At 42.8% G+C, this 12,549-nt stretch overlaps 1 protein-coding gene across 1 annotated transcript; it reads left to right on the top strand. All coding sequences in view use genetic code 11, as the record gives it.

The window, feature by feature from the left end:
• Positions 1-1,032: 1,032 nt before the first annotated feature.
• Positions 1,033-9,492, top strand: EGR_05164 (Tubulin polyglutamylase TTLL7; the record flags this gene model as incomplete). The annotated part of the gene is made up of 14 exons (XM_024494413.1): positions 1,033-1,105; positions 1,176-1,236; positions 1,267-1,398; positions 1,926-2,072; positions 2,196-2,424; positions 2,521-2,740; positions 2,885-3,041; positions 3,213-3,408; positions 3,525-3,737; positions 6,372-6,437; positions 7,427-7,700; positions 8,193-8,358; positions 8,455-8,677; positions 9,370-9,492. 14 exons carry the CDS (start codon positions 1,033-1,035, stop codon positions 9,490-9,492), a joined length of 2,280 nt encoding a protein of 759 aa, XP_024351199.1.
• Between the last annotated feature and the right edge of the window lie 3,057 nt (positions 9,493-12,549).

Raw genomic sequence — 12,549 nt, 5'->3', positions numbered from 1 at the left:
TGGGAGAAATCGTCTTAAGCTTTATTTATTTTGTAAGACTGTAAAGTAGAGTTTGGTGGCAACCTTTAGTATGTGCAAACCCTGCATTAGTCAAGCTTTATTCCTTCAGTGGGTCTGCTCAATCAGGGGTGGCTTGAAAAGTTAGCGTAGGCTTATAAACAAGGCATATTATTTCACTATATAGCCTCGTTTTAAAGTGTTTTCGTTGCTGCTTCTCATAGCACTATTCGAGCATCAGGAAATTACTGCCAGTACAGTGTCACCAGGATGAATAAGTACTTCTAGCTTATCTTACGTGGACTGCCTGAAGGCTGCTTTGTGAGAGCTGGCTCACTATATACTGAGCTTTATTTAGGCAGCGTCATGCAGCGATCGCACTTTTTCTAAGGCTTGCATTTCGAGTTATCGCTTGTAATACTCGGTGCTTCTCTCTTCCGCCTATACCTTCATGAACATAGAGCGAGTAGACGGGTTAAACAGGGGCGCACTTTATTAAAGATCAATTACTTAAAAGACGCAGATGTTGAAACTTATGTTTGTTTAGGGTACGTTTCCTCTTCAAGTCCGATGGTGCCCGGTCCATCACGAGGTCCGCATTTACTGACAACCTATCGTTTAGAAGATGTAAATAAACGGAAGCGCATTGCGCAGCTGTTTCCGGAAAAATTATTTCCACAAAAAGTTTCGCACTCATGCTCTTTCAATTTTACGTTTATTTTATTGTTATCAAGTACCGATTCACTTTACAATTCTTATTGCACAGCCCTACGTGCCCCCAGAAAGTGGGGGGAATCAGACTGATATGGCAGAAATTACATTACTGGCGATCGTAAGGCTATGTTTCCTTTTTTAGAAGTCTGATAGTTATCACTATCAGAATAGTTGTTTATCTAATCAACATTTCGTCTGTTTTTTCAACTCGTAGAAACGATAATTGCTTACTTATATTGACTTCGAACATCATTTGCCCATAATTTCCTAAACAAGTTTTTATGCACCACCATCTCGCATTTTATGGTCTGTCTTTGTTCAATGTCAACGGCAACATTAAAGTCGCCTTTTCGTGCGAAACGTAGCATTAAACGAGGTTACAAACAGGATTCAGGTAGTTTAACAGCGAATGTTTCTGGCTGCAGATTCCCGATAGGTAACTGCTGCGTTATCTTACGCTTCAGTAAAGCAAATTATTCAGGAATTTGGCTTCCAGATTGAAAACAGAGAAAACCACACAACAGCGTATGAATATTTTTAAGTGAGATTGTATAGTTTTCTAATATGGTCCGATACTTTTATCCCATTTGAGAAATTGTGGATGCTTAAGCCTTACCAAAGGGTTAACCACTTTCCTGGTATGGTGGAAATTTGTCGAAAGGACTTTTTTACAAAACACTACAATAAGTAAGTACAAAGCCAAATATAACGTAATGTTTCCTGCTTATTTCGCCTTTATTTCGGTTAGTTGAATTTACGAAAAGTCAAACTTCTTAACTGATTGAGGTTTAATATAGTAATTTATAATAAGACATCTTTGTATAATCCACCGTTTGTATAGCATATTGAGACGTTTCGCCAGAAATCAATTTGCTCTGTAAGAAGAAAGGCACTAGAAATATGTTGGATACCTGCTTGAGCGCTTAAGCTACCTTCTTTTCTATCAAACACTAAATTTGTTTTAATATGCAACCTAGAACCATAGTTATGATTAGTGTAATTCTCCTTCTACGTATTTATTCAAGTTTCTCTACTGAGTCACTATGTACACGAAGTAGACCCCTTCATTTTGACTGTTGTTGAGCCGAGTGATGATTGTACCTTTCCAGTAATTAGTTGGTTATTTCAAGATACTCTGACTACGTAAGACACTTTATTTAAAAAGAATCCGTTGCTCACTACAAAGTGTTAAAAATACCTTCTTTCTATTCAAGACAAGCAAAATCTGATTCAAGGAATTACAACTTTTATCCAAAAACATGGATTCTGCCACAAGAATACGCTGCATTTCTAACCTATGCTCGCAAGAATCCTCATCCTGCTTACATCGTAAAACCAGCCAATGGTGCAATGGGGATGGGGTGAGTTTATTTTTAAAAATCTTTTAAATAAATTTACTTGCAGTCATTAGGCTGTCTTCATCAAATATTTGTGCTCTAAAGAGGCGGTATCCTCAGACAATGTATTTTTTAATTACAATTAAGAATCCGGCTATACCGCAATGTGGAGAGCGTACCATCCTCTAGCTCACAATACGGCCCATGCGTGGTGCAGGAGTACGTTACCAACCCCTACCTTATCGACGGCTTCAAGTTTGACTTGCGTGTCTACGTACTCATCACTTCCTGCTGTCCTCTGCGCATCTTCGTCTACAACGAGGGCCTGGTACGATTGAGTGCGGAGAGGTACAAGGATCCCATGGGACCGAATGGTGTATGCATACTGTTTTACCATAGAATTATAATATATAGTAGCAAAAGTGTCAGTTAGGCATAAAATGGTCTTTTATTTCCATCTTAATCTCATCAGGAATCCATGTATCGCCATCTGACCAACTACGCGGTGAATCGCAAGCACCACGCCTACATGAAGACCAACGATGAGACCGATGGTAACAAACGTTCCTTTGCGTTCCTCGAGGACTACCTCGCTCGACATGCCGGCCTCTCCGACTGCCGCATGCTGTGGCGTCGAATTCGCAATCTCGTCGTAAAGACGGTTATTCTTGCCGCTCCTCATGTCTACCACGGTTACCGTCTTTTCCATCATTCCGAGGATTATCGCTGCAGTTCTGGCACCCCCTCTGGGTCTACTACTACAACGACGACGACTTCATCAGAAACACGTTTTGGTGGCTTTAATGGAAGAGGGGGTGGGAGCACCCATTCAGCAGCTTTTGAGATCCTTGGGTTTGATGTAATTCTCGATGCGGACCTAAAACCGTGGTTGTTGGAAGTAAATCGGTCGCCTTCGTTTGGAGTAGACCAGAGCCTTGACCTAAGGGTGAAGTCGGGCTTGCTAAGGGATGCGCTGGCGCTTATCAACATCCGGTGAGTTTATTGTAAGCCATCAGTTCTTGGCGATGCGGGTGCTAATGACTTTGCAGTGTCTGTTCTAAACGTGAATATAACGCATCGGCAGATCTACAGTTAGAACGAAAACAGATTTATCTGCTCCAAAATCTGCAAGCACTATTGACCCTGATGTTTACTACCTTTCAGCGCCTCGGACAAGCGTCGCTCGGAGGAGTGGCAGCGAGCACACGCGGTGCAACGTCTACTGAACCCCACGACAACAGCACTGAACGCTGTTTGTGACACCAAGTTGTGGCAGTGCAGTGGTACCCTTAAGTCAAAGTACCTAGCCTCCGACTGGCTAAAAAACCCCCGCGATCTACTCAATCGCATCAATGGCATCGTGAGTCTATCCCTCTGCCTCCTCGTTGTTCATCTTTTGCTAGATAAGCACCGTCATCGAAATCTAATTGCTGATTTCTATCATCACCCCGTCTACATTTATTCCATTCCGACTAGCGCGAGCGGTTGGGCAAGATGCACCGGGAGGCGGATTTGGAGTGTTTCGAGAACTCCAACTGCGGCAACTGGCGTCGTGTCTACCCTACGATGGACAAGACACTGGAGCAACGATACACCACACTTATGGTGAATGTCTTTACCGAATTTAACAAGGGACGACCTGGTGATGTTGACCGTGTCATACCTGCCTCGCTGTCCGAAAGCCAGAAGGTAAGTTAATTTAATCTTCGAAAAGATAAATACTACTTATCAGTTATAAGTAAAGGACTCTGTTTGTCGCAGACACTTTGCTGGGTAGGCTTTCGGTTGTCGGAATACCTCATTTTTATTGTATTTCTGCAATTTTTTTGCTCTGTACAATTTCATTCACTTGTAAACACTACGTCTACGGTTGCTTTTTACAGTTTTAGCCTTTTCTAAAAGATCGTTTTCCTCTTATTTGGTGTCCGCTTATACTTGGGGAAAAGCATATTAAAGACTAATAAATGAAAAATTAGCCATGCTCTTAGAGATGTCTATCCTTCATTATCGTCAGATTAGACCCTCTTGCTACTAATTTACTAGTATTTAATGATGATTTTAATGGTATCCACCGTAACCCATCATTATATGTCTAGTAAATTCGATTTTTTAGTCATTATTTGAAATCAAAAGAGAGCTTAAGATTTTCGTTGAGAAGGAAACTTAATACCTAATATATAATTCGGATCAAGAGACCAAAGTTAACATCCTGTTAAATTTTTGTGATAAATCATTTCGTTGCATTGGTGTTCATAGCACAAATTTAATTTATTTTATTTACCAATTTATGTTTCCCGTGATTTCAAATAGTAATTTAAAACCGGGCTTTAGCAAAGCTCCATTTCTAATAAAACAAATAAGTTCGAGAGTACTACTTATTTTTTGGTTTCAGTCCCACCTACTTCTAGAAATACCTTTTTTCGCCCATTCCTGCCTAATCAGGCCGCCAAGACAAAAAGAAGCTGCTGTTCTGTATATCTTTCAAACTATTTTGAGTAAGCGATAGGTCTATTCGAAAAACCTTGCAGCACGAAAGTAATTAACTGATAATTAATACTTAGACTCGGCTATTTACAGTCTTTCCTTGTTTATGGCATAATTTCTCTCGACATCACGAGAAGCTATGCACGCTGGCCGAATTTTGATGACTGTGGGCGAGACTCCAGCAGGGATAAATCAACCCGCCGTCGATGCAATTAATCTTTGTTTTATGTAAAGTGCAGTAAAAAAAGTGCCTGATTTTCCTCTTGTTTTCTATTTCTACTATGGAATATAGAAGTACCTGAGTGCGTGTTCCACGCTCCTCCGCTTCTCCTTCCGGCTCTTTTGATTAACTACCCACTTGGGTATGATCACCTACTTTCGTGGTTTTAGAAAAGATAAAGATCTGTCTCCAAGGTGGGCTTGGAGCATCTATTGTGTCAAGAGGAAAAATTCTAATTAACTTTTTATGGCTAAAACGTTTCTAAAAGCTCTAACCTGTTGAAATGCTTGCAATAATGCTTTTATCAAGAAATGTGGATTACGTGAAATTACAGCGAGGCAAATCCAAATCCGGGAGCCAGTAAATTTGCCGCTTTGCCCGGATTTTACGCTTTAACTCTCACTGCCACAGTTGCTAAAGGAATACACTCCAACTTAGGATTCATGCATATTTCGATGTGAGAAGTAAAAAGTCTCTTGCGGCCACTGCAGGTAACTTAAGAGGTAACCCGCATCGAAAGGACTTTTCAATTAACCTCGGTGTCAATGCCATCGCTAGCAAAAGTTAAGCATGACATCGCATATGCTGCAATCATTTGTCGAGATTATCAAAATCGCATAATGGCTCATAGGAATTAGCCTATGGTGAGTGTAGAATTGATAACTCGGTGAACACGGAGGTTTGGGCTTTCTTACTCACTGGTTGCTAATAAAACAAAGTGAAATAGCTGGAAGGTCATCTTGCTGTTAGGAAATATGCACTGCAGCCGACAGCTGATGACCCCAAAGGAGAGTGGGATGTGGCATACCTGGCCTTTCCTCTTAGTGCAATTAATCTTTATCTACAAAAAGCGCAGTTACCAAATGCCTTCGGAATGTGGGAAAATCCTGTCTGTGAATTCAACTGGCCGCCGTTTTTCCGGATTTGGAGGAATAAACATTGACATTCATTACAGATTGTAGGAAATATAAACCTTCAGTATGAGTTAAGGTAACAAGAGTTTAATTAGTTTCAGAGCTGGTGGTTTGGAAGTTTAAATCGGTTTGTGTTTGATTCTAAATAAAAGGTTGTAAGCGTGTTGAGTCCTACTTAAATGTGTTAGTAAGTAGGCCTTGGGATTAAGTGTACCTTACTCTTTAGCTAAAGAGTTCACATTAATTCCTAAGCAGGTAAACAAAAACCATAGCACAGATTGATTTTATAGCGCTTGTTTAATTCTAAAGTCGAGTTGATCAGCATTGAGGGCGCTACTTAAGTATTTAGTAAGTAGGGCTTCAGATTAAGTGGCCTTCGCCGTCTGGATACAGTTGAATACAGCTAATTTATTTCGTAGTTCATATTTTATGTGACTAAAAGTGCTTTTATTAGCGACCTAATGTTTGATTGCAACATCAACTGCTCCAATCGCCTTTTCATATGATTTTCTTATTAAATGGGGATCATCAAACTTTTTAACTAAATTTGGTACGTTTCAAGACACAGAAAAGTTAATTAAACATATCTAAGACTGAAGGTATTGAAAAGGGGACAATATGGAATTAACAAGGCTGTAATTCCGCATTGTTGGATTTTTCCTCAAGGTGGATAATTGATGCGTCCTTCTTATCTGTCTAATTTAGGAGGAGGAACTTCGACAACAATTGTACTACTTGGAGAAGGAGTCTGCCAAGTTGGTGAAGCAACGTGTGAGTCACAATCATGCCTAAATTGCCCCTTTTAAAGGTACAAATGCCACAGATACTTGTTAAAGTAGTAGAGACCGGTCGGCTGATTGATGAAGTGATTTTTGAGCCGCATCTTTGTGGGTTTTTTACAAGGACCAAATATGCAAGCAGAAATGCATGTTGTGACATCACCTGAACAAACTGAGCTCAGAAATTCATTTTACCCCTACATTTCTCGAAATACCTTTTGGAGGTATGTTTGATAGAGAAATATTGGAAAAACAAAGGCAGATTTTGCCCCATCTTGTTTCTGCAGACTAATCATTTGTGTTCCTGCATTGTGAGCCACCTTCCGCTGCTATTGATAAATCAACGGCAACACGCATTATGAAATGATTCAGAGAATGCCCCACTGTCAGACACTTTACAAGCGTACTTGATAAAACGCCTTAATGGTATCTTAGGATGATAAGATTTCGTATGAATTTTGGTTTGATATGCCCTAGTGACTTGTTTCCAACTGCGTGCATGAGTAAGTCGGGTGTGATTGTTTATGCGCATCCAATAAACACCCGGATTTGCGTCAGTCTGGGGCTTTCCCCTATTGTGCTCTCTGCCAACTTCCTGCTATTTACAATCAGGCATTTTACAAAATGTCAACTAAAATAAACTAGTAAAGGTGATTCCGGATGTGAAATGGGGTCTAGGCATAATATTATTGTCCGAATTATCCCCGAAGACGTCCCAAGACAAACGACTCGGAAAGGTGCTTTTTGAGTCAGTAGAGATATGCATTAAAACTCATGCTCACGGGCCACCAGAAGGCCTTGCTTGGCCCTGTTTACGCCCCCCAGTAGTGACTCTTCTACATCTGTAGCCAAATCAACAATCAGTGGGTTAGAAATCCACTTTGAGTGACGTGGTTACATCAAATTTTTTTAAGTGCTACCTTTGTACTTAATGGGTATTTAGTAGCAACATGTCCTTCACCTTGTCGACACTCAATCCAGGTAAATGACAAGATCCCACTGCCACAACAGCCAAAAACGCAACATCAACAACATCACCGCCAGCAACAGCAGCATCACCTTCGAGTGCTCAATACCGGCGCCTCAACTCCCCCCACCTTCCCTCCCAGGTATTGCTTTCGTGAGAAGTGGTGCAGTAGGAACCAATCCGCGGTGTCTATGTTCTCACATCCCTTCTGGGAGGACCCTAACGGGCTAGCCGAGTCCGATGAAGAAGGTGAAGAAGAGGTAAAGAAGGAAGAGGAAGAGGGGAGTGGTGGCAAGGAGTTTCTTTACCGATTTTAGTTGCGGAGGGACCGGTTAGCCTTCGCTATCATTTTCGTTTTCATTCATAGAGGAAGAATGGCAAATACATGTCTGCCTATTGTGCTTGTGTGTCTACGTGTGTCCGGTTTTTTTAAAAACAGTGTTTATTTTTGCTTAAAAATTTAAAAAAAAAAAATGTGTATTGGGTGCTTGGCTCTTCTGACTTTGTCAGTAAGGCGCGTAAAATTGGAGTGGAGCCTAATTATCTGTTTGTTGATCAAAACATGCAAGGTCTTCTCTGAGCAGTTGCATGTATCCAAGGTTTGACAAGTCTCTCTAGCGCTTGGAGATATTGATCCCGGAATGAGGGTAGCTTGCAGGCCTCTGATGATAGTATGGCGTCAGAGTTGGGTAAAATCTACCCAAAAATACGAATATATCTCCTTCTGACCCTGGAATCACCACGACTTTGAGGTAAGGCACCCTCTTTACACCCCTTCAGATAAGCAGGACCATCTATTTTGGTATTATCTGTTGATGCATGCGACCTCCAGTTGCCCAGTTGCCTCCCTCAGCACAACTTCCTCTTCCCAACCGAGACCGTGTCAACACGGTGTTTCAGCGCCACCCTTCGTTCTTGTTAAGCGTGTCCATCTCCAGCAGTTCCAGTAAGTCGTGCCTCAATCATTCATCAGGAGGATGGGCTGACCCTTAACGATGCATCTATCTCACCAGCCATCTATCTTGGTGTACTGTATCACCAGAATGGGATTGACTGAACCATTTTCGGACGGATTTGGATTTTGCTCTGTTACTGCATACCCGACCTTCTTCAATCGCAGCACAGTAGACTTGCCGGGAAGCTTTTACCACCACATTCACAGCCACAACCTTACGATCGGGGCCAACTTGTTCTGTGAAGCCGATAAGCTTAAAGAACATTGTGAGGATGAGGACTTGAGTCAGTCCATTTACTTCCCTAATCTCGTGACTGGTATCCCCCTTTTCATTTTCCCGTCCACTTGACGCTAGTGACATACCATTTCAACTTGACCTTTGACCTTTCTGCTCATCAGTGGCAATCGGAGGTTCAGTTCCGATTTTATTGAAAGGAATGTATAAAGTTTATTATTCAAGTCATTTGTTTTGTTTCCAGGAGTTTAAGAACCTTTCACAGTTTCTACTCGTTAGAAACACAATTTGTTTGTGAAATGACTTACCAGCGGAGCTTAGTATCCTCTCCCGCCCTCACATCGACCCTTGCACTCTGTCATAGAGAAATAAGGGGTATGCGACATTTTGTTCACATTCTTTACGAAAATGTTGATGGATGTGCCTGGAATTTGCATTTCCTAGGCACCATGCACTTCTCCAGAGGAAATTGGGATGCATAACGCCACCGCCAGCTAAGCTGAAGCGAACCACCAAACAGTTCCTCGATTTTGAAGTAATTTGGTCACTTGGATTTCGTCGCAAGTGTGGTAGTTTGGATCTGTGACGAATTCGCCTGGAGATGGGGGCTAATGAGGTGGATCCCACCTCGAAGTGGCCTTGAACTAACCAAGTTTCGGGTAAGCTTGTCATTCCTTGTGTCGATTGGGATTAGGTTAACTGCTCTTCAACTTCACAGCGTTATTTCGAGTAATTACACCTTTTCCATTGACTTCTGACTGCCTTAGCAACGAGTGATAATAATCGGGGGAGTAAGGAGGTATATTCTGAGTGGTAACTTTAATCTTGGCAGGGATTTTAGGCGCCTTGTGGACGATCTGAACGGCGACCAAGATGGTGGACAGGAGTGAGGAGGTATTGCGCCATCAACCACGCGGAAATTGAAGCCAAGACCTGAAGGGAGCGTTGTTTAGACAAGTGTCTTGGATACAGAACTGACCACCAGCAAGCCACCTAAGATGTCTCAGCATTGATACGTCAACCTTCAATCACCCTGCAGCTGTTCAGCATTACGGATGAGCATTATTGGAAGATCGCCAAAGAAACCCAACTTTTAGCTGAGGTCTCACCAAAAGGCAGGTTTATTGCCACTCGGATTTGTTCCAACTTGTTGAATACCAGTCAGTTCGTAACAGTAGTAGGAGAAGAGAAAACCTCATCATTTTTGACGTGGTTCGCTTCCATGTCTTGTAACTTGTGGAAACTTGTAAAGAGGACGCTTAGAGAAGTGTGGAGGGATGCAAGTTAGTGGACCGGTAGGGCACTACCCCTCTCCTACCACTTCGGCCTCTCAACTCATGCAGTGTCACTTTGACTAACTGGTGGACCTTGGTCCGCTCCACGAACTAATCTGGACTTGGTTACAGGGTTTTGACCATGTGCCACACAGTATGGTACGTCAGGATACGTCCAGAATTAGTTCAGTCAATTCCATTGTGGTGACGCTACACTCCAGGATGGACAGATGATGAGGTAGACGCATCACGTTAAAAGTTGGTCGCGGGAGGGCCACCTCATTCACATTGAAAAATTGTGATACGACTAAGCGGAACCACTGCCGATCAAGGTGCAAAGGACTTGCAGAAGGCCATGCTAAACCGTATTGGTGGATGATGCTGATGATGTTGTTGGAACACTTTGTTGGCAGGTGCGTCAATTGAGAGGAGGAGGAGGAGGAGGAGGCAACTCAAATGACAGGCAAGAGGCTACAAAGCCTACCAATTAACTGCTCTTCACTCTTTTCAAGCACTCAAGTAGGACTGTTGGCTATCTCACTTATGATGAGAAGTGGCATCCATTTTTTGTCCTTCAACTCGCTTGGGGCGAATGGACATACACTACTGGCCGTCTCCGGAGGATGCATTCACTACTGCCCAACCAACGCTTTCCATGCAGGTGCCACCGCATCCCCACAGGACTGTGCTAACTTTCCACGTGTGTATGTGGCTGGCTGGAGATTGTGTTGCGTCCACCTGTTGAAGGCCACGGCGTTGTAGCGGTGACGCACCTACTCTATTCAATGCGATGCGAGGTCTGGCCTTGCAGTCCTTACCCTCATGTTCATCCTCCCCAACTCCTTCTGGTGAAATTTTTATACCGGCTCCCTCTCATTTGTAATGGATATTCCCACGTCGAATGCACTAGACATGCGAAACTCTTGTAGGGGACGCCAAATGTCTTTTCAATTTTTAAAATCAATTGCTCAGGTTTTCGTTTTCATTTTATGAACCCTCACGACTTTACCAGACCACCATGTGGATTGCGATGGATCGACGCCCATGCTAAGGGCAGTGAAGAGGGATGGACTTGATCGTGCGCCACAATTTGTTCCCACTTCCAATTTCCATCCAATTCAGCACCTCTCAAACCACATGTAGGTGCTAATGAACGGCTTCTTCATGGTAGTCCAGGTCTTGAGGGCTTGGTGTGTTGATGTTACAACTGGATTTCATTAGCACTGGTCAAGGTGACTCGAATGTCTACAAATTTTAGTCAGGTGGCAATTTTTTCGCATCCATTCAACAGTAAGTTTCTCCTCAGTCAGACCCTAGAATCGGTAATTCCGAGAAGTTTGACTGTCTCGTAAAATCGTTTGACTATTTCAAGAGTCCACTAACTTCGCTGCATGGACAAGGCTTTCACCTATGAACCCAGTCGGCAAATTCATCCATATATCAGCCATCCTACCTCCATCCACTGTATTTCCTGGACTCCTTCAGGTGTGAATATATTGTCACATCTTCTGGACTTCCTCGATGTCATTAGTTGATGTGATCATATTGGCGATCAATTAACGCAGTATATTTTCCTCATCCCCCTCCTCCCCCTCCTCCTCCTCCTCCTCCCCTTGACAAGTTTAGACACTTCATATTTAGCTAAAACAAGTGACTCAACTACTCCTCTTTTTGGCATTTAGCCAACGAGGGGAACGAAAAATAACCCAAGTTTGGGGCCTCCAACAATCAGACAAACTTAACTAGCATTACCAGGGCAATGCAGACTGTCTCGTTGGTTGTCTGCTTGTTATTTGGCTGTCTAGGTGCAGAGGAGGGCTTTATTAATGCCACGAAAATCCACGCCTGGAAGGCAGACACCTTACGAATTTTTGACAGACCAACTCTCTTCTGCCCTCGATTAGGGCGCGGTGGCATTGCAGGAAGAAGTTGCCTGCTGTGAATGGCTGAAACTGGGGTGAAGGGCTAGCGGAGGCTTGACGAGTGTCCGCAAATGTCGTCATTTCGAGTTCTGCACACTAGCTCTGAATAAATCGACACGGGGAGTGGATAAAATTGAAACAGAAGCTTGAGGAAGTGCTCATGTCATCTTGATATCTGTAAGGCACTTTACATCTTGGTGTTGTGAACCGTGCTATATCGTGGGAAAAGGTAACTCTGAAAGCGGAATTTACAGATCCAGATTTGGATTTAAGGTACCAAAGAGGAGAAAATGCAAGAAGTCCAATCCTGGTCCGGGTAACCGGCTAATTGTGAATTCCTTAACCATACAAAGATGAGTTCTAGCTAGAAGTAGTGCCTCTAAGTAGTCGATCTTCGACTTTTAAAGAGCGCTAATTAAAGAGGAATAATCGTTCCATCACCATCATCATCGTCGTCCATTTGGGTAGCAGATGTCAAACCCCAACCTCCACCCGTTTACAAAACCAGCCAGTGGAATGGCGTCGACTGTCGATTGGAGAGCAATGACGTCACTTGTGAGCAACTACTAAAGTTGGTAACTAGGCGCTAGGTGGGTCTCTGAGAGGAAATTTCTGTCGGTGGCATTAAAAATGCATTAGGATTGCATGCATGCATGCACGCCGACGGGGATGCCTCAAGTAACCGCTGTCTCCTGCATTAAAATACAGGAAACAATACTGAAAATCGCTTGAAATGTCTGCGATTGTGGTA

This window comes from Echinococcus granulosus (genome assembly GCF_000524195.1).
Source record: "Echinococcus granulosus chromosome Unknown EG_S00036, whole genome shotgun sequence".
Classification (NCBI taxonomy): Eukaryota; Metazoa; Platyhelminthes; class Cestoda; order Cyclophyllidea; family Taeniidae; genus Echinococcus; species Echinococcus granulosus.
Note: the sequence above shows the minus strand (reverse complement) of the source record. Positions and strands in the feature narration are given on the sequence as shown.